This window comes from Suncus etruscus, chromosome 10 (genome assembly GCF_024139225.1).
Source record: "Suncus etruscus isolate mSunEtr1 chromosome 10, mSunEtr1.pri.cur, whole genome shotgun sequence".
In the NCBI taxonomy this organism is placed as follows: domain Eukaryota; kingdom Metazoa; phylum Chordata; class Mammalia; order Eulipotyphla; family Soricidae; genus Suncus; species Suncus etruscus.
The window spans coordinates 56,087,257-56,109,354 of record NC_064857.1 but is presented as its reverse complement, the minus strand read 5'-3'; the positions used below and the strand labels follow the sequence as shown (position 1 = coordinate 56,109,354).

General features: G+C 52.1%; 1 protein-coding gene across 2 annotated transcripts in view; it reads left to right on the top strand.

Moving 5' to 3' along the window:
- The first annotated feature begins 6,170 nt into the window (after positions 1–6,170).
- Positions 6,171–22,098, top strand: part of ZNF236 (zinc finger protein 236) — a 55,151-nt gene continuing 39,223 nt past the window's right edge. Inside the window, exons 1-6 of one of the 2 annotated variants that reach the window (XM_049781741.1) lie at positions 6,171–6,252; positions 11,004–11,050; positions 11,792–11,956; positions 18,567–18,745; positions 19,874–19,998; positions 21,528–21,700. In XM_049781741.1, the coding sequence (XP_049637698.1) occupies positions 6,210–6,252; positions 11,004–11,050; positions 11,792–11,956; positions 18,567–18,745; positions 19,874–19,998; positions 21,528–21,700 (732 nt within the window). In that variant the 5' untranslated portion in view covers positions 6,171–6,209. Of the gene's footprint in view, positions 6,253–10,907; positions 11,051–11,791; positions 11,957–18,566; positions 18,746–19,873; positions 19,999–21,527; positions 21,701–22,098 lie in introns of both variants that reach the window. The other variant, XM_049781740.1, reaches the window with a different exon arrangement.

The following is a 22,098-nucleotide window of genomic DNA, read 5'->3' as shown; positions in this document are numbered from 1 at the left end:
GGGGGGGAAAGAGGGAGTCACACCCAGTGGCGCTCAGGGGTTACTCCTCGCTCTGCTCTCACAAATCTGCTCCTGGGGCCAGAGTGATAGCACAGCATTAGGGCATTTGCTTTGCACACTGTTGATCCAGGACAGACCTGGGTTCGATCCCCAGCATCCCATATGGTCCCCCGAGCCAGGAGCAATTTCTGAATGCATAGCCAGGGGTAACCCCTGAGCATCACTGGGTGTGGCCCCAAAACAAAAAAAAATCTGCTCCTGGTAGGCACCATGGAACAATATGGATGCCAGGATTCAAACTACCGTCCAGACTGGGTTGGCTGTGTACAAGGCAAATGCCCTACCACTGCTATCTCTCCGGCCCAAACACCAATTTCTAAAGGAGAGGAACCAGAAATGGGTTCCAGAAGCAGAGGCACTACCTATGACACTTCTGATGGGACTTACAAAGGACGTTCTCTAAGTGTAGACACAAATGACCCTCATTTGAAGAAGAGGTGGCCCAGGAGCACATCTTGAACACATGAGACTTGTGTTCAACTTGGGTTCAAGCTATAGCATCACAACAAAAATCAGCAAACAAGGGAGGAATGAGAGTGGAAGCCCATGCTCCCTAGGAAGCAGGGTGCCAATTCTATACCGAGTGGTGGCTGAGGATAGGGAGCTGGCACAGTACTATAGCACAAACTCAGCAAGGCTTAGGGGCCCCAAACTCAGCTATAAAGACGAACAAGTTGCTGTGGGAAGGTGGGGGTAAGGCCCTTTCTTATAAACCACTTTGGTTTAATCCTTGGCACATTAGCTTGAGCAGAGAGCCAGGAACAGACCCTTACCTCACCACCAGCGGGTGTGGACCCAAGTCCCAAACAAGCAAACAAAAACCAGATTCCAGATGGAATGGATGACAAATTCCTGAGTGAGGGCTGAGAACCCTGGGTCTAGTCTGTACCAGCTCCCCTAGCTCTGCCCTCTGCCCTGTTCTGGGGATCACATAGGAGCCAAGAAGCCCTGCTCAAGAGGAAGGCAGGGGAGGGAGAAACAGGAAAAACTGACCCAACCAGCTGGTGCCAAGTGCTGAGCAGATTCCTGGATACCACAGTATGCCTGGGCTGGTAGCAGCCTGGATACAGCCATCACCACCCACTCCACCTGCCTCCCTCACAGGGGAAATACCCCAGATTATCAGGATGGGTAGTGTGAGACACTGGGCAGCTGTGGCTGTGACTGAGGCCCACTTGTCTATGTGATGAGGGAGCCGGTCCCCATCACTGAGTTCTTGCAGGGCTGAGGCCTCAGGCTGGAGAAAGGATGATGTTCCCAGTCTTGCTCACAGAGAAAATTTTCAGCAAGTCCCAGAGTGAAGTAAATAAGTTTTATTTAGAGAAACCTGGGGGGGGTGTGTGATAAAGAAAGGGAGGGAGAAAGGGGGAGAGAGAGAGAGAGAGAGAGAGAGAGAGAGAGAGAGAGAGAGAGAGAGAGAGACAGAGAGAGAGAGAGAGAGAGAGGAAAGAAGAGAGGGAGAGAGGAGAGGGAGAGAGGGAGAGAGGAAAGAGAGAGGGGGAGAGAGGGAAAGGGGGGAGAGGGGGAGAGATAGGAAAGAAGAGAGAGGGAGAGAGAGGAGGGAGAGGAGAGAACGAGAAGACACATGAGTCCTGTTACTGAGTTAGGATATGAACAGTGTGAACAGTCTAGAATAGAGACTGTAAAGACTCACAGAGGTAGTTTATAGCAGCACTTTCCCCAATTGCCATGTGCAGGGCAATGCTGCTAAGGTGTGGCCAGGGGAAAGAGCTTAAGAGTATTACAGTCTTTTTTTTTCTCTCTAATCTTATTATCTTTTTGTCTCCTGGGCTTGTTTGCTTTTTGAGGACCCATCATCCTTCTCTAGGCGGGATCTTCATGCCTTTGGGCTACTTCAGGCCAGGTGACTTAGCAACTTTAAATGTTTTTTTTTCATGGGGTGGGGCTACACATGGTAGTTTTCAGGGTTTACTTCCGGTAGCACTTGGGGCCATATGGGATACTGGGAATTGAACCCAAATCAACATGTGAAAGGCAAGCGGCCTTCTGCTGTACTATATCTCCGGCCCATGATTTGACAACCTTAACATGTTGAAGTTGATCCTGGTACAGATACCATAGATGGCTTACTTGGATGTGGTTTAGTTAACACCGACTACAACGCCAGCATCAGTGTTTCCCATCTTGGTACTATTACTTCCCAAGAAGCTCATTATTCCTGTCTCTTTGCTTCATTGTCAACCTAAAATTCTCAAATCAGAAAACCCATCTTGAATTTGAGGACAAAGTAAATTCACCTTCGGGGCCAGGCACCCGAGCACTGCAGGGTGCATGCCAGAACCAGAGACAAGAATAGTCCCTGAATACTCGCAAGCATGGCACACACATGTGCACACACGTACATACATACACAGCTAACAGTCAGCTTTCATAAATATCATGAAATATCTGAAGTACATTTATCAGAAAAGGTATAACTGAGAGTGATAAAGGGGGATAAGTAGCAAAGAGGAAAAATGTCAGCCCAAAAGATGAGAAAAATAAACTTGGAGGACAGTAATATTTTTCCATATGGCATCAATAAACACTAGAAGACAAGAAGTACAAAGTACATAGAAACATGTTCATGAAAAACATCTACAGTTGGAGTCTTATAGTGAATTACAGCTAGAGGTATCAGCAAAAAATCTCCTAAGTATAATATGGAGCAAAATGGCAAGACATGAAAGAATCTGGGAGAGCTTTAAGCAGAAATTATCAAAAGCTGGTTGGACCAGTACTTCTTTTATCTAAAAGTTTCTAAATAGGGGACAGAGCGATAGCACAGTGGTAGGGCATTTGGCTTGCACGCAAAAGATCTGGGACAGACCTGGGTTTGATCCCCCGTGTCTCATATGATCCCAAGCCTACCAGGAATGATTTCTGAGCGCAGAGCCAGGATAACCCTGAGTGCCACAAGGGTATGGCCCAAAAACCAAAAAAAAAAAAAAAAAAAAAAAAAAAGTTTCTAAATAGTCAAAGACATGGAATAAACACTTCTCAAGGCTTTCTCTGTGACAACATCCAAACTAAAATTCAGGTATGCAGAGAACTCTGGGACAAGATGATTGCAAATCTTCCCTTCTGGAGAAGTTCAAATTCTCAAACATCTTATCTCTCCTTTCCCTCACATTTCTATAAGCAGTATTTCTTTCAATAAAACTATTTAGCTTCAATATTCCACCTCCTGAAATTTTCTGTGAGGGAATGCCTGGGCAGAGGTTAGGACTGATTTTCCGTTAGTAGCAAAAAGCAAGTCCTTGCTTTAGCCCAGTCCATGGCACCTAAAAAATTCAATATAGAGACCAGTTCCCATGCCATGCAATAAGTGGGTTTCAGGCATAGCTCGATGGCCATGGCAAGGAGGTGCTTGGAGCAGACTTGGTGGGTCCTGACTCTGCAAGACCACTCTGCCCTAGGTGGCTGAGTGGGTTGAGCTGAGAGGTGGAAGCACTGTCTTCTTGAGTCTTCCTTCCAAACTCCCCCTTACCCAAGTCACCTGCAACAATTCATTTAAAAAGACAACCACAAAGGCAATGGGCTGATTCTTAGGACAGTATTCCTAGGGAAGGAAGACAGGGAGGGGCAGGTATTGGTCTGCTATGAAGACAGGTTCAACACTGCTGAGAGTTTACCCCTCAACACTTCTGTGCCTGACAGTCAATATCTTTACAGTGAGAAGGAAGAAAAGAGCAGCTTCCCCTTTTCTCTCCAAACATATTCAAGACAATGAGTCTAGACAAGCTATATACTGTCTACTAAAAATGAATTGTGAATAGAAAACCTGAACAGACCAATGTGGAGAAACATTTCTGCTGAACCCTCCACCAAGTAAAACCCATTACCAAATGGTTTCTCCACCGAATTCTATTAGGCAATTAAAGAAATGGCACCAAGGGCAGAGGAGACTGGTCAAAGGGTCAGTGCACACACAAGCTCTGATTATGGAAGAGCTGGCAAACAAAGACTTAAACCAATCCTTTTCTTATGCTTCCAACAAAATGAAGCGGGCACCCCCTCCCCCAAACTCATTTAGGAGGCCATGCTGCTAACAAAGTGAGGAGCTTTGTTAGAGAGAAAGCAAAACCAAATTACTAAAATAACCTATAGGGAACTCACTACTCATAATGAGTATGTCAGCAAACAATTTCAACAAGTACTAGCACAACTAATCCAACAGCACGTTAAACAATCATCCACTATGATCAAATGAAACTTAACTTAATTACAAATGAAATGTAAATAAATGCGATGTATCACACTAGAACAATTAGAATTAGGGGATTCCAATCTTGATATAGGAAAACCATTTGACAAAATCCAAAATCCTTTGAGGACTAAAAACTCCCAACAAATGGTATAGAATGTCTTTTACATCATTAGTGCCCTAAGACCAATCCCTAGCTAACCTGCACTGGGGTGAAACATTCCAAACTCTCGGGCCTCATCGTGCCAGGAATAAGACAAAGGCACACGGTCTTAGCAATCTCCAATTCTGCACTGTGCTGCAAGTACTAGCCAGAACCATCAGGCAGGCAAAGGAAGTGGCATTCCAGAGTAGGGCTGTGATGACATGACCTCACTTATACTTAACAGTCCTGCATGGTGCTAAAAATATCACCCTATGCAAGTGGGGCTGGTGCCATGGGTGCAGCGCCGGCGAAGTGTGCAGGAACTCATACAAGCAGCATCCTGGACCCTGGAAAGCATCAGGGATCCTGGCATGCACTAGGCCTGGGGCAGCAGGCTGGAGCTCAGGTGTGGCTGTTTCTAGAGAAGTCAACCTCCACCTCCCCGTGGCATTTCAGAAGAGACACCTAAGAGTGTAGGTGTAGGAAAGAAAGGAAGAGCGTGGCCTTTTCTAGTGGGCAGAGCGCCGTGAAGTAGAAGGGACCAGGCAACTAAAGGTGGGGTGTAGTCACCCCAGAAGCAAGGCCCGGTGACCTTGGGAAGTTAACTGCAAAAGTGCAGTGTCAATCACATCCATGCTGCCTCAGGGAGCTGATGATTCATCAGAGGAACAGAAGTGGGGGGGGGGGCAAGTGGCCGCTGAATCTCCTTGCAGGTAAGGCATTCCGAGTGCCCCCGCCAAAAAAACAAACAAACAAACCAACCAAGAACCCCCACCCAAAGAACAGACAACATCTCTCCCCTTCTGTCTGCCCTGAGACAAGCTGAAGTTTGCTGCTGCTGCAGAGCCCTGGGCCAGGCACCCGTGACTGCACCGCTCCTCCTCGGGTCACCTGTCTGGTGCAGCAGGGAGGAATATGGAGAGGGGCTGAGGAGGGAAGGTCAATGGAAACTTCCTCTGGGTGAGGTGAGGCGAGGCGAGGTAGAGGTGCTGGTGGGGTGAGGGGTGAGGTGAAAGGAGAGAAGAGAGGTGAGGTGGAGGTGAGAGAAGAGAGGGGAAGTGAGGTGAGGTGGGGCTGGGGTGATGTGATGGGTGAGGAGAGGTGAGAAGCAAGGTGAGGGGTCAGGAGAGGAGCGATGAGGTGAGAGAAGCGAAGTGAGGTAGAGGTGCCGGGGTGAGGCAAGAGAAGCGAAGCGAGGTGAGGTGAGGTGAGGTGGAGGAGAGAGAGGCGAGGCGGCTCCAGTCGTGTCCTCGTGTCCTTCCTTCCCCGACGCTCCGTCCCATCCCATCCCATCCCATCCTCAGCGGGGCCCCAGGCCCACTTCCGGCGGGGCCTGCGCGAGCGAGCGCCACGACAGACGCCAGTTCGGAGCCCGAAGCCCGGCCGCCTCCCCGCCTTCAGCGTCGGGGGGGGCAGCTCCCTCCGGCCGCCCCTCGGCCCAAGCCCCCTCAGGCCGGCTCCCGTGCGAGCCAGAGAGCGAGCGAGCGAGCGCCCGGCCTGCTGATGCTGAGGCGGCCGCGGCGGCGGCGCATGCGCGGCTCCGCTCCGCTCCCCGCCCCCACGGCGCCCGCGCCCAACGCCCCGCCGGGCCATGGCAGCCGCCGCTCAGGCCGCGGGCCCGGCGCTCCCGCTCGGCCGCCGGGGCGCCTGCCCGCCGTGAGGCGGCGGCGGCGGCGGCGGCGGCGTAGCACCCCGGGGCCGAGCGGGCCCGCGCTCGGCCGCCGCCTCCTCAGCCACCGCCTCAGCGGCCGCCGGGGTCGCGCGTGCGCGCTGCGCCCAGAGAGCCGCGGCCCGACCATGCCGCGGGGCCGCCCCCCGCCGCCGCCCAGGGGCCGCACCGGTAAGAGCGCGCCGGGGAGCCGAGCCGGGCCGGGCCGGGCCGGCGGGCGGGCGGGCGGGAGGGAGGGCCGCGAAGAGGGGCCGAGCGAGGCGGGCCGGCCCTGGGGGCGCTCGGCGCCTCGGTGCCGGGCCCGGCCGAGCGGAGCCGAGCGGGCCGCACCGCCGCCGCCGCCGCCGCCGCCTGGCGCCGACTGGCGCTCGCCCGGCCCGCCGGCCGGACTGCCTGACTCGGAGGGCGCGGGCGGAATGATACGAGACGGCGCGGCGCGGCTCGGCGCCCCCTCCGCGGCTGGCTGGGCCTACTTTCCGGGCCGGGCGGGCGGGCGGGCGGCGCCGGCTCCTCCCCTCCCCCCGCCCGCGCGCGCGCCCGCCCGCCGCCGCCGCCGCCCCAGCCCGCGCGCGCCCCCGCCGCGCCGCCCTCGCCTCGCCCCGCGCGCGCCCGCGAGCCGCCGCCGGGCCCGCGACTCCCGCCCGCCCCGCGCGAGCCCCCTTCTCGGGCCCCGGGCCCCACCCCGGCTGCCCCGGCCCCGGGCCGATTCGCCTGACCCGGCCGACCTCAGCGCCTCTCCCAGTCCTCCAGCCCCAGGCCCGGTTCCTGTGTTCCCAGGACCCCTGACTTCTAGTCCCCAGGTCCCAAGCACCCTCCTGCTCCCTAGTCCACTTGTCTCCAGGATTCCCTTGCTTCCAGTCCCCAGGTCCCGCTGCTCTCTATCTCTCTGTCCCCAGGACTCCCTGACCCCTAGTTCCCAGGGCCCCAGCACCCTCTCATCCCTTAGTCCATATGTCCCCAGGACTTCCCTTATAGTCCCCAAGACCCTGCTGCCCCCTAGTTCCCATGTCCCCAGGACTCTCTTGCTTCCTTCCAGTCCCCCGATCCCAGGACCCCCTTCACCCCTAGTTTCCAGTGCCTATTGCTCCTGGTCCCAGTACCCCCTTCCTTAGCAGGGGCCTTGCTAGTGGATCTTCCACCTTGAGATGGGCCTGTGAGGAGAGTGGTTGGGGGTGACTGGGCCAGCCTTCAGCTGTCGCCCTGCCCCCCCCCCCCACTGCCACCTGGGCGGTACATAGGCCCAGCAGCCTAACCCAGAGGACCCTTAGGGGTCCAACAGCAAGTGGATCCTAGGGCTGCCCTCCCTGCGTCAGTTTCAGCTTCCTGGACTCCGGGTCTGACTTTGCTGGTTTGGGTCCATGCATTTTCAGTGCCACCATTTTGGTCTCGGCCTGGCCCTGCCTTTCCAAGCTCAGGGGACGCATTCAGAGCACCAGTTACAGAGGAATTGGCCTCTTAGTTATCAGATGGTGCAGGAGCCAGGCTAGTAGTTCCGACATCATACCCCTTGCGCTTGACTTTCCTGGGAATTCGCCCCCCCAGACTACATCCAGGTCCCAGTCCCAGGCTGGGACAAGAGTGGCAGGAACTCATGAGCCAGCCCCAAACTGCTGCTTCCCACAGGTTCCCAGACATCATGGTGCTGGTCACACTCTCCCCTGGTCATCCTGATGATGTGAGTTTGGTCGCCTTTCACAGCCGCACTTGCCTCCTTGAATAAAGTTACCTCGGCGTGTTATTATTTTCTGTATAAATAGGGATGCGACGTGTGACTGGCTACTGTGTGATCTTTTAAATAGACAATTTTTATTTAATACATCAACCTTTGTTTAGTCCCTCTAACTTCCAAGGATTGGTATTATTTATTCCTATATTATTGATCTGGAAATAAGGAACAAAGGACGTCTTCCCCTCTTTCTGAAAGCTTGTGTAAGTTGGCTGTCACATTCTTTCAAAGGCTTTGGTACAGTTTCCTATGGATGCACTCTGGGCTTAGATAGTGGGAACAGTTTTAAGTGGCAGATGTAAATTCTTTTGAAATGCATTTTTTGCTTTCCCAGTAGTGTTAATATGATCTGTCCCTTGCCCGAACTCGATATTTCTCTCTCTTTCCCCCCTCCCTCCTTTTCTCTCTCCCCCTCCCTCTCTCATGTTTTTGCCTTATGGGTCACCCAGGCAGTGCTCAGGGCGTTACTCTTGGCTCTGCACTCAGGTGTCATTCCTTGTAGTGCTTGTGGGACCATTGGGATGCTGGGGGTTGAACCCAGGTTGGCCACGTAGAAGGCAAATACCCTTCCCGTTGTGCTATTGCTTTGGCCCCGCCTTTTTATTCTTGCTGTTTTTCGTATTTCAAAAAATGTTATTTGCTTCTCTTTGGTAAAGTGCTAGGCACACATTTTCCCCAGTGTTTAGAGAATATGATTGTGCTTGATACATTTTAATCTTTCTAGAAATTTCTAGTTTGTCACATCTGTCACTTTTATATAACATCGATGTTACCTATAGATACATTTTGTCTATGTGAATAATATACTATTTTACTTATGCTTTTAAGTATTAATATATGTATTACATATATACAGATATATATATATATATATATATATTTGGGGGGGCTGGGGAGATTCCCTGTTGTGCTCAGGGATCACTCCTGGTGGGACTTGGGAACTGTATGTGGTGCTGTATGTATGTATGTAGTCAGGGTTGATAGCTTACAGGGTCAGCACCAACCCATGGTCTTCCCTGTGCTGTCTCCAGCCCCAATCTCCTGCCAGACACTTGGTTACTCTTGCTCTAATGCGCCCTGCCTCATTTTTGTGGCCACCAAGTGGGTGACTGGCCCCAGAAGAAGTAGGCAGCAAGGGTGCAAGCCCAGATGGGTGATGAGTGACCTTCGCCATGAGGTTTAGCCTCAGTTCTCTATAACATCAACTGACAAGTATTAAGGCTCCCTGCTGGAGCCTTCAAGTAATGGCCCAGGCTGCTCTTCCAGTGGGGCTGGCCTGGGCATTAGGGGCACAGGAGGCCCTTTGTAGTATGGCCTCGCTCTCCCATTTAACCCCACAATGCTTGAGTCACTTTTATCCCAGGGACTTTATTTCTTTTTCATTAGGAATCACATTGTTGCCCTAAAATCTGGTTGTTCCTGTTCCCAGCTTCCTTCCCTTTCTTTCTTCCCAGGCCGAGACTTGGGGGATGCTGTATCTGTTTCTGTGGCATCACGGGGTGGTCTGGTCCATGAGAAAACATTCCTAGGGCACAGGCCACATTTCGGGTCTGTCCCATTTTGGTGGACTCCCTGCTGTGGATTCAAGGTAGAAGTGCTGACCAGAGTTGACTTATAGCCCTTGAGGTCTGAGCCCAGCAGTGAGAGGGGCGGTGGGTTTGGCCCGCTGCACTGTCAGCAGCTGGCTGCTACTTTCTTCTGTCTTGGCAATCATGGCCACTGGCTGAGTCCTTTCTCTGGTTTGGGAGACATGGAGCCGTCTAGAGCTGAGTTTGTGTAGAGTGTTTGTCTCTCCACATTGCCATCTAGAATGGGGGCATGTGAGTGCTCCTGGGGTCCTGCTTTTTTTTTTTTCATAGTGAGTCAGGTCGAGCTGAATGGGCCCTGAGCTTTCTTTCTGACTTTCTTGATGTTCTGGGGCTCACCCGTTGTGTGGGGCTGGTCCATTCTTTGGTCCCACTGCCCAGGTCATAGATCCTGTTCAGGCTCCACCAGCACTGCCTGCCCATCACATCCTGCATCTGTCTTCCTGCCATACTATGCTTCCCAGTTCTGGCTCCTGCTTTCTGCTGTATGCCACATGCATGTGTGGGGCTCGAGGACTTGCCTCTGGTCAGGCACACATGCTTGCACCAGGGGTGCTCATGGAGAATCATGCTTGATTTCTCTGGGGTTCATACCTGGCTCTTGCACACTCTGGGGTCTCCTTGAGGGGTATTGTGCTCAGCTCTCCTGGGTGGACTCACAGCACTCACCCAATGGCTGCCCACGGCCTGTCTGCCTTCTGGACATTGGCATTTTCAAGACTGGAATTGGCTTGACTCAGAGCCCCGCAGAGGGTCTCTCCTCGTGCCAGCTTTACCTGTCTGCCCCTTCTATCCTCTCTTCTGCTGGCAGAAGCCCTGGTGTGAGCAGAGAGGTCTGTGTACTCCCTAGGCCCTATGTGTGTCAGACTTCCCTGGGGTTACTAGGCTCTTAAGTCTGGGGATTTCCCCCCACCCCCATTCTCAGATCTCTTGAGTGCTCAGATGTAGGGATGCATGTCTCAGGAGATATCTCTGTGTTATATACTTAGGTGCGTGTGCTAAGACTTGGGGTGAGTTGACTGGATGGAGAGATCAAGAACAATGACACACACTAGGTCCTCCCTCACCTTCCAGGCCTGCACTATTGGGAGAAATAATAGCCAGTGGGGTGCTCTTCACTCCCTGAGCCCCAATGTACATAGGGAGGAGGCAGGGAGGCTTCTTTTCTGAGGCACTGGAGCTGGCGTGCTGGCTGTGAGTTTGGGTCAGTGCTGACCTGCAAGGGCATGTGAGGCAGGGCATATTACCTACAGGCCACTTGGCCTTTGGGTCTCAGCTCTGGGTGTCCTCACATGTCCCAGATGCCAGATGTGTGAAATTTGGGCTGCTGCTGACCCATCATTCCGCACCCTGACTTCTAACTAGGAATCCTGTCCTGACATTTCATCTCTAGCCTCTCATCAGTCTCGGTTGTCACTTGGTTTCAAAACAATAACCACTCTTATTTTTATTTTTACTTTTTTCCATGAGAATAATAATTGGTATTTATTGTCTATACTTATGCGGTTTTGTAGATGGAGTTTTAACATTGAATGCGGAGAATGTTAACTATGCCTGTCAAGTTGCAAACTTCCATAAATGTGAACTCTGTCTGCTCTCTTTCCCCAAAGAGTCCCAATTTCAACGCCACATGAGGGGCCACGAGCGCCATGACAAGGTATGTATGTGCAGGGTTAGAGGTATGAGCGCTGAGAGTGGCCCCGTTGGACGCGCATGTGGCAGTGATGTTCCCCCAAGTCCCGCTGTCGCTGGCGGGATGGGCTGTGCTTGGATTCTTGATCTGGGGCTCCTTGTTTTCCGCCTCTGTGTGGAAGCTGTTCTGGGGGGGTCACGGGAAAAGTGTTTCTGAGCCAGTTCAGATGCCCAGCACTCTTGGGTGAGAGCTGGCTGGCTTTGCTGTGTTCTGCCTTGGTGGTCTCAGATGGGAGGCGCTGTTCCAGGGTGCATGGTGGTCTTGCCTCGGGAGCACCCCCCAGGGGTCTATCTGGGCTGGGGGGCAGCTGGAGGGGAAGGTTTGTCTTGTGGAAGGCAGATGAGTGTCATTCTTGGCTTCAGTTTTCCTTGGGGACAGAGAGCCTGGGTGCCGAGGGCTGGGGGAAGTGGGACTGGTTGCCTGATAACAGCTAGGCAACCCCGGGCAACCCACAGGGTTTGAGACAGAGAAGCGAACTTGCCCTCATTTCTGCCTCCTTATGGTCTGCGCACTGCTTTGAAAACACTTGACTTGGCTCCAAGAAGGGCCAGATCCCACACCGTGAGCTGAAGCCCCTCCTTCTTGCTGCTCCCCTGGAGGAGGGTCGCTGTCTGGGAAGCCTTGTGGTCTCTGCTCAGTTGTGGGGTGGCCTTCACTTGTGGGCAATTTCATCTTAGTGCCTTCTCGACTTTTCTCTCCGAATAGCCACATCGATGTGACCTGTGCCCCCAAACCTTTAATGTTGAGTTCAACCTGACACTTCATAAATGCACCCACAATGGGGACCACCCCAGCTGTCCTGTGTGTAACAAGCGGTTCTCCAGAGTGGCTAGTCTGAAAGCGCATATCATGCTCCATGAGAAGGAAGAGGTAATTATCCAGCCCATGCCCTGTCTGTTGGTTTGCAGAATGTTCAGGCATGAACTAGCATGCAAAGCCTTTAGGTGTGACGTCTAGGAGTTCCAGTGGCCATCTAGGTTGCTTTGGCTGAGCTCTGCTCCATGCCACATTCTCTTTTGGCTAGGTCTTCCCTTAGGGACAGGCTTTCTGGCGCAGAGGACACTGGAAAGACAAGTATGAAATTTTCCTCCCTTAATGGAAACAAACTTTTGCAGGATTCCACAATAGCCCAAAATCAAACGAGCTTCTGCAGATGGCAGAACTAGTTCATGGCCCTGGGCATATGGGGATTTGGGAGGAGAGAAGAAATTATTATTTTTTCTTTTTCTGTAGGGCTATTTTGTGGGGGGGCACATCTCGATGCTCAGGGTTTACTCCTGACTGCATACTCAGGAATCACCCTCGGTGGAGCTTACAGGACCCTATGGGATACTGGGGATTGAATCTGGGTCAGATGAACACAAGGCAAGTGCTTCCCCTCTTCTCTCTGGTTCCGGCCTGAGAGAACTTTCCCCCCCCCACACCCAGTGGCGCTCAGGAGTTACTCTTGGCTCTGCACTCAGAAATCATTCTTAGTAGTGCTCGGGAGACCAATGGGATGCCGGGGTTCGAATCCAGGTTGGCTGCTTGCAAGGTAAACGTCCTACTCATTGTGCTATCGCTCTGGCCCTGAGAAGAAATTCTTGATGTCTTAAGGAGTCTGTTTTCCAAAGCAATCCCTGCTGAAGAGGCTGCAGTCTATGGGGGTGGCTCAGGATGGTGCTGGGGGACACCAATGTGGGTGTCAGGGCTGCTGAGTCCCCCTCCCTGGTGCACCCATGGTTGCTGTAAGACACGAGAAAAGTGCAGAAAGGAAGAAGGAAAGCAAAGAGTGTTCCATTCCCCCACCCCAAGATAGTCACTAACAACTCTTCCTGGTAGTTTCCTGCCCAGACTCTCAAAAAACCCATGTTTAAAAAAATTGCACCTATAATTTTGCATCCTAAAGACTGAATTCATATGTTTTTTTGTTTATTTGTTTTGTGTGTGTGTGTGTGTGTGTGTGTGTGGTTTTTGGGTCACACCCGGCAGTGCTCAGGGGTTATTCCTGGCTTCAGGCTCAGAAATTGCTCCTGGCAGGCACGGGGGACCATATGGGACGCCGGGATTCAAACCGATGACCTCCTGCATGAAAGGCAAATGCCTTACCTTCATGCTATCTCTCCGGCCCCTCATATGGTTTTTATAGGCTTTTATCATATTTTTTGTCTTGAATTTTTATCATAAAATGACTTTTGTCTTTGTGTGAGTAAAATATATTTGGAAAAAGGAACTATATATTAGCAGAAGAACCTTTTTTTTCCTTTTTGGTTTTTGGGCCATATCCAGTGACATTCAGGGGTTACTCCTGGCTATGCGCTCAGAAATTGCTCCTGGCTTGGGGGACCATATGGGACGCCAGGGGATCGAACCACAGTCCATCCTAGGCTAGCATTGGCAAGGCAGACACCTTACTGCTTGCACCACCGCTCCGGCCCTGAAGTACCATTTTTAAAAGTTATTCATTGTGCTTGTTGCAGATAGTACAGTTATACCTCCTGCTCCTCCTCTCTCCATTTTGCTCTATAGCTTTTTCATGATATTTTTAAGTTAAAAAATAGTTCTCTAAGTGTGAAACCAGTGATGCTGCTGTAGAGATTTGGCAACCATTCTTCTCTGCGTCATTTGCAGCTAGATCTTGCCCCCTTTTACCAGGAATGTCATGAATATCTCCCTTGCACACCTGTTATCTTGGTCTTAACCTGGGCACCGAATCATTCTCTTGATCATGTAATAGAGAGTACTTGATGTTCTCTGTGCACAGGATATGTCTGTGCAAATCTGCTGCCATGTTGGCTTTTCCTGAGGGTTGGCTCCTTCTGCTGGGCTTAGGCAGTCCCTATGCAAGGCACCCTGTTCTCCTTGGGCAATGCACAATCTTGCTGGTGCTCCTGGAAGCTCCCCAGCTCTGGTGCTTGTCAGAAGCAGTGATTCCCAGCCTTGGAAAGCAGAAGGAAACATCTATTTTGGCAGTGTCTGAGGAGGCTGGAGAAATCCTGCATGTCCCAGGGAGAGACCCAGCCGCAGAAAGGCTGTCAGGAGATGACTGTGCAGCAGCCTTTGTACTGTCTAGTGTGGTGGGCTCCTTGAAGTGTTAGAGGCCTGTGGGTCATGATGCACATGTGCTGGGCACCCTGGCTCCCAGCATTCTCTAGGCAGTGACTCTGTGTTCAGACTTTTAGTTGTCCCTACTGTATGGAGGAGTGTTTGAGGCTACACATGTTTCTAACACCCCACTCTGTGAAGTCAGACCCAGCTTGAGGCCCTCGGTCAGTGTTTGACTGTTGGATACAGATATCAGTCTGGAGAGTTTTGGCACAGGCCCACCCATGATTTTGAGCATATAGATGTGGAGTATTGTCATCAAGCCCTGTGGGGTTGTCCTCAGGCCCTCGTGAAAAAGACACATAGTCCATAGGCCAGCGGAGAAGGCCACATAGTCCACAGGTCCATGTGAGGAAGGCCCCATCACCCACAGACCCCCATGAAGAAGACCCCATAGACCCCAAGACCCAGTGGGGAAATCCACATAGTCCACAAAGACCTGTGAGAAGGTAACATAGTATATAGACCACATGGGGAAAGTCCCATGATCCACAGGACCCTATGGGGAAGGCCCTGTAGTCCAAAGACCCCATGAAGAAGGGCCCATAGTCAACAAAGACTCGTGCAGAACGATACATCAGATACATAGTCCGAGGCCCACGATCAGCAGGACCCTGTGGGGGAGACCCTATAGTCCATAAGCCCCATAGTCTAGAGGCCCTTTGAGGAAGGGCCCATAGTCCATCAGCTCCCATGGAGAAGGTCCATATTCAACAAGCCTCTGGAGGAAATTTCATAGTCAACAGGACCCCCTGGGGCAGGCCCCATAGTCCACAAGTCCCCATGATGAAGTTCCTATAGTCCACAGGCCCCATGATGAAGGTACCATAGTCTACAGTCTCTTGTGATAAAGGCCCCAGAGTCCATAGGTTCTAATGATGAAATCCTATAGTCCACAGGCCCCTGTGATGAAGGCACCATGTCCATAGGCCCAATGATGAAGGCTCTATAGTCCTTAGTTTCCTGTGGGCCCAATAGTCTACAGGCCCCTGAGGGGAAATCCACATAGTCCATAAAGACCCATGGAGAAGGACATAGTGCAGAGACCACATAAGGGAAAGCCTTATGGTCAAGAGGACCCTGTGGGAAAGGCCCTGTGAGGAAGGTTCCGTAGTTCACAGGCTCCCACGAAGGCCCTATAATCCACAGGCCCCATAGTCAACAGACCTCTGGAGAAGTTTCATAGTCCACAGGATCCCTGGGGCAGGCTTCATAGTCCACAAGCACCCATGATGAAATCCCCATATTCCATAGGCCCCTGTGAGAAGGAAGGCCCAATAGTCCACAGGACTCATGGAGAAAGCTCCAGAATCTACAGGTCCCTGGAGAAGGCCCTATATTCCACAGGCCCCAGAGAAAGCCCTGTCTTGCCAGCAGACTTGAGGTTTCAGTCTGTGATTGTGACATGCTGTTTGTTTTCGCTTTCTTTCTGGTCTGTGTCATTTTTATCCCCATGTATTTTTCTTTTTTTAATTTTTTTGGGGTCACACCTGGTGGTGCTCAGAGGTTACTCCTGGCTCTGCACTCAGAAATAGCTCCTGGCAGGCTCAGGGGACCATATGGGATGCTGGGATTTGAACCACCATCTGTCGTGGGTCAACTGCATGCAAGGCAAATGCCCTATGCTCTGCTATCTCTCCAGCCTCATATCTCGCATGTAGTTTTCTATCTCTGGAATGTGGTGGGCATCATTGTCCCTGAACCTTCTCTATCTTCTTAGAAGGCTTGTCTTTCTGCTGAGCATGACAGCATTCTGTCTCTGTTCAGTACTCATTTTGTTGTTAATTTTTGCTCAGATCCCATGGTTTTGGGGAACCATCTATGTTGCCCAAAGAAAACCCAACTTGACTATGGGCAGCCATGCCCTTCCCCACTGTTCTAGAGCTCCAGACCCAGTTCTCACTTCTTTCTTTGGTATAATTTTTTGTTGTTGTTGTTGTTGTTTTTGGGTCACACCTGATAGTGCTCAGGGGTTATTCTTGGCTTTTGGCAGCTCAGGGGACCATATGGGATGTCAGGAATCGAACCCAGGTTCATTTAGGGTTGGCTGCATGCAAGGCAAATTCCCTACCACTGTGCTATCACTCTGGCCCCCTTTGGTATCATTTTTACTTTGTCTCAGACTCAGATTTCTTTTCTTTCTGCTGCTCTGCTGACTTACTTAACAATCATTCTCCCTTCCCTGCCCCTGCCAATGGCTGTGCGTGGGGTCCTGTGCTTGGAGTGTTGGACTAGGGAGGGAACTGTGTGTACAGGGGGTACACGGTACAGGAACTGGGGTACAGAGGGGGCAGGGCGCACACCCCTTATCCGTACCTGTTGGATTCTCAGGATGTACAGCGGCGAGGGGCGTCCTTTGAAATGGCTCCTCTAGAACCTGGTGTCTCCACTGCAGCTGTGGGGGTGCTGCTGGCCTGCAGCACTTGGCCCTTGTGGGGTGCCATGGGCTCCCTCATGTGAGGTCAGAGAGGGGTCTGTGGCACTGGACCTGAGGGCATGTACCCCCGATCTCTGGGTCCCATTCTTGGTAGGCCCTGCTCCTGGTTTGGGGAGAGCAGGGGGTGCTGGAACTCAGGAGCTTTGTGCCACAGCTGACCTAAGAAGCTGGCTTAGCCAATGCAGGCCTGACCTCTCCTCTGTCTGTAGCAGGGCCATGGAGAAGTGTGTCTTTCCCCCTTACACCTGTCCAGAGAGAGCCCCGTCCATCAGGGCAGGGATAACCAAGGGGGAAGACTGGTATGGGGTGCTCCAGACCATGTCGCCTGCTCCTTCCTTCCCGTATTCCAGAAGTGCAGGGATGCCTGTGGCCTCGTGGGAAGAGGCCGTTTGGAGGGTGCTGTGTGCCCCCGGCTCTGCTGTCAAACTTAGTAAGAGCCTCTCTTCCGCTCCTTGTGTCCTACTCAAGCTAAGAGCTCAGTTGAGAGCAGGCAATGCCCGCAGATAGTCAACACCGGGTCCCCACTTGATGGTGCATGCAGTTCTGAACTGGAGGCTGACCCATTGCAGCTGGGAGCAGGCAGGAGTGGCTGACTCCTGCCGAGCAGGTTCATAGGTGTGTCTGTAGGCTGGATGGCACCAGACTCTGGGCTTAGTGCTGTTGCCACTCCTAGGTTCTGGGGTCTCTCTGGACTGATAGAGAAGGGTTGGGATTAAATTAGCCAGCACCAGAATTGCTCTATGAACTGTCTTATGACTGTTGATGAGGTGCAAGAAGGAGCTAGAAAAGGACCAAAGGGAATTGATGCGTCTGGACTGTCCCCAAGATGAGATCAAGGACGGCATGGAGGGAGGTTCAGTCTCAGGACAGAAAAGAAACAGGCAGGAAGGTGTCTCAAGCTGAGCAGATCAACAGGAATGTGTTCAACTGCACAACACAGAAACAGAGATGGGAACTGTAGCAGCCTCAGGGCACTTAAGACAAAGTGAAAAGGAAAACTTAAACATTGTTATCATGAATTCTAGGAAGGACAGTGAGGTGGAATGAAAGTGCATTGGAAGAAAATTGCCCAGAATCAACCGAAGAGAAAATGTCCCTGTTTAGTCTGTTTAGTCAAGGAGCAGAAAGAATCCTGAGACAATCCTGAAACCCAGAGAAAGGACCTGGGGACTCCCAGAGAAGTGGAGGCTCAGGCCTGTTGGGCTGCTGGGCATGTGGTTACCTAGCGGGAGGAGCCCCCAGCTGAGCAGTGGGAATGAGGAGCTGTCTGGCGTTTCCTTAGGCCTGTCGGAGAGAAAAGAACTAGATGCACTCTTTGTAGGATGAAAAAGAAAGAAAATGAAAGAAAGAGAAGTTGGTTTTCAGATGAAGAAAAGCAACAATGTGTTGCCTTCAGACCTACCCTTCAGGAGAAACTATTGGGGATTGTCCCCAAGAAAGGAAGAGAGTGCAGAGTTCAGAGCAGAGACTGTCTGCTAGCCCAGCCTCCCTGCCTGGGTGGCTTTTTGGGGGTCAGATGAGATCTGCGTCTAACTTGGTGAACTTCCTATGTTCTGTGGTTCTCTTTGTTCATTATCAGATCATCATGTGCTATTGCTAGGGTAACTTCTTTAACTCCCATTATTACCCTCTCAGAACCTTTCACTCAGCCTTGTCTTTCCCTGCCCAGGCCTCTGAGGACTATTAGTGACCAACCTCACTTTCATGAGATTCATGTACTGTTTTAAGGGCCTTTTAAAAATTCTGTTTATCCTTTCCCCCATGTTTCTCTGCTTTTCTGCCAATAAAGAAATGAGTTTTCTCCATTCATGTTTGGGCCTGGTGGTCTGTCTTTGGAGGAGAGCAAGGCGTGTCGGCTCCCAAGGAGGGTCTGGGTGGGTAGGTCTGGTTGCGCATGTTGGGGCTCGGGGTAGCGTTTCCTGCCAGGTGTGCTGGGCTCAGAGCCGCTTTCCCTTCTAGAACCTCATCTGCTCCGAGTGTGGGGATGAGTTCACTCTGCAGAGCCAGCTGGCTGCCCACATGGAGCAGCACCGCCAGGAGCTGGCCGGGAGCCGGCCACTCACCTGCAAGGCCTGCCGCAAGGAGTTCGAGACGCCACTGCAGCTCAAAGAGCATGCGAAGACTCATTACAAAGTCAGGTGTGTCCCCGGTCCACTGCCCTTTACCATTGCCGGGTGGAAATGCTGTGATCGGCGGTGGACAGATAGACAGATGGATGGTGGCTGCTCCAGGGGCACCAGCACAGCTGTTGATCTTGGGGTGCCTTTGGCGAGTCTCTGACTTGTAGCAGGAGAAAGATATCAGAGAGCCGGAGGGGGATAACGCAGTGAAGGTGTCTGCCTTGCACTCCTTGTGGACCCTGAACCCCAGCAGGAGTGATCCCTGAGCACCCCCAAGTGTGGCCCAGACCCTTGAAAAGTAGAGAAAATCAGGGTCAAGGAGGTTGTTCTGAGGTTGCCCTCTGAGACCATGTGACCCCCTTCGCTGGGTACTGTTGAGTGTGACCCTGGTGGCCCTAGTCATGCTGGGCCATGAAAGTGGAACTGTCTGGCCACCACAGCTGGGCTAAGTGCTGCTAGGCCTGGCCTGGGGGCTTCTTGAGAACATCCCAAAACAAAGAAGCCATGAGCTGGCTGGGCAGAGCTTGGAGATGGAATTTAGAAATGGGGCCTGGTCGCCCGCCTTTGATAGGCAGTAACAGATCAAGCACCATGGGTGCTCACTGAGTAGATAAGCTCCTCCTTTTTGACCTGCGTTACCCAAAGTGGCATCATGTGTATGAATTGGGCAATTGGCTCTCCTGTACTCTCACAGGTGCCATGGCAGCAAGAGCCCCTGAACCTCCTTTCTGTGGAGGATGCGCTGCACCAGTGTGGTCTTTGTCCCAGTCCTCACAGATGCCTGCCTTCCTGTCCATTTTCCCAGCTGCCCTGCAGACTCCTGGTTAGCACTGGAGCACCCTGGAGGTTGGGGTCAGGCCGACGTCCATGCAGATGACACCCTATTTGCCTCTCCCAAGCAAAGTTTATCAGAGACACGCAGACCCCTTAACCCTTCCAGAAACCAGGTGCTTCTGTGGAGCCTAGGCAGAACCTGTTTTCTTCCTCACTGGGCATGTTGGAGCCCATGGTAGTGCTACAGGTGCACTCAGAGGGTGTGGTGTGTCCCCCTCTCCCACTCTTCCTAGCCCTACCTCCCTGAAGTGTGTGCTAGGTGAGCTCTGGGGCCCAGGGCAGCAGCTGACAGCAGTTCTGCTCTGTCCCCAGGGTGGCGAGCACAAGGTCTTACAACCGGAACGTCGACCGAAGCGGCTTCACCTACTCATGCCCACACTGTGGCAAGACGTTCCAGAAGCCGAGCCAGCTGACTCGGCATATCAGGATCCACACAGGTACACTTTGGGCTTTGCTGCTGCAGCTAAGCAGGAGGAAATAGTCTTTTTATGGTTTCCTTTTCTTCCTCGACAACCGCCAGTGGTTGTCACTGTGTGAGTGAGGAATGGAATCTGTCCCCATGCTTCATCTGTGACCAGCATCGGTGATCATGATCTGTCGGACTTGTTGCTGACTGGTGCTGGTCTTTGGTTCTGGTCTTGGGTAGCCCTTTGGGGCCTGTGGATAAAAGTCAGAAGAATTCCTGGGCCTCTACCTCCTCTGATCTACTTCCTGGCTGGGCTGGAGAGTTTGGGAGAGGAAGCGATTCCCATGTCCTGTCTATTCCACTAGATGGCTCTGCATGGCCATCTAGTTCTCCCTGACGGCTGCCCAGGACAATTCCCCAAATTCTGCCGGTTCCAACTGTGGCCAATTCCTGTCCCATGGGGTCGCTGACTCCCCACTCCTCTCCTGGTCCCTGAAATTATGTGATTGTCACCTGAGACCCCCCAGGAGTATTGGGGGACCTCAGGTGAGAACCACTGGCTTTGATGTTTCATCTTCTCCACTGAGGACTGTTGGGTTGCCTGCTCTGAGCAAGTGCCTGGCTTTGACCCTCTTCTTCCTCACCTGTGGTATTGGGAGGTATTTTTAGGTGCAGTTGTTCTGTGGCCTCACTCATGCATCTGAACTTTGTGTGTGTGTCAGGACAATGTTGACATTTTGTCAGTTTATCATTATGCCCTAGAGCCAGGGAAAAAGGAAGTGAGGTCTTAAAAAAAAGGTGACAGGGCATTAGAGCTTATCTTACCTTGAAGTTTTTTTCTTTTTTCTTTCCTTTCTTTTCTTTTCTTTTCTTTTCTTTTCTTTTCTTTTCTTTTCTTTTCTTTTCTTTTCTTTTCTTTTCTTTTCTTTTCTCTTCTCTTCTCTTCTCTTCTCTTCTTTCTGTCTTTCCCTCCCTCCCTCCCTCCCTCCCTCCCTCCCTCCCTCCCTCCCTCCCTCCCTCCCTTCCTTCCTTCCTTTCTTCCTCCCTCCCTCACTCCCTCCCTCCCTCCCTCCCTCCTCCATCCCTGCCTTCTTAATTTTGTGGCATGGGTACTCGAACCCAGGGCCTCACCCACGAAAGGCAAGTAAGTGCTCTGCTGCCAAGACACACCTCCCCGTCCTCTTCCTGGACATTCTAGTCAATGAACAAATTAGTTTGGGGATGTTCCATGCTTCAGCTGGTCTACAGGAAGGGAACAGAGAGCCTCATGCACCCACCCACCCACCAGTCCCTCTGGCACCAGCACTGGCACCTGCCTGCCCACCTTCTCTGGACCTAGATGCCCTTGGGGGGGGTGGGCAGGAGTGCCATTTCCAGGTGCTGGGCTGGGGTGTGAAGGGAGAGCCTGTGGGTGATGGCCGGGTGCACCTGGTTGGGCCTGATCTACCATTGGGGGAGCTGCAGGGGACGGCCACAGTCATGGGTAGAGGGACAGTCCTGAGTTTGGGCAGCTGAAGTGAATCTCACACAGCAATCTGTCATCCTTTTTCTTCCTCCCAGGTGAAAGGCCCTTTAAATGTAGCGAGTGTGGAAAAGCCTTTAACCAGAAGGGGGCGCTGCAGACCCACATGATCAAGCATACAGGTGAAAAGCCCCACGCCTGTGCCTTTTGTCCAGCTGCCTTTTCTCAGAAAGGGAATCTCCATTCCCACGTGCAGAGAGTTCATTCGGAGGTAATGGTGGGCTGGGGCTGGGGCTGGGCCTGGGGATGTGACATTTGGACACTTGGTGGCAAGTGTTAGTGCCGAGCAGACCCTGTTAGCTTTCTGCTTGTAGTTTTCCACGCAGATGTGAAAGGCGCATCTTTTTGACTTTTTTTTTTTTTCCGGCCACACCCAGTGATGCTCAGGGGTTACTCCTGGCTATGCACTCAGAAGTTGCTCCTGGCTTGGGGGATCATATGGACTATGGGGATCAAACCGCCCTGATCCGTCTGTCCTAAGCTAGCACGAGCAAGGTAGATGCCTTAATGCTTGCGCCACTGCTCCGGCCCTCTTTTTGACTTTTTATATGTAAGAAATGTGAGCGGATTTTTGTCTTCTCACTGGTTATATTATAGCTTTGTACTTGT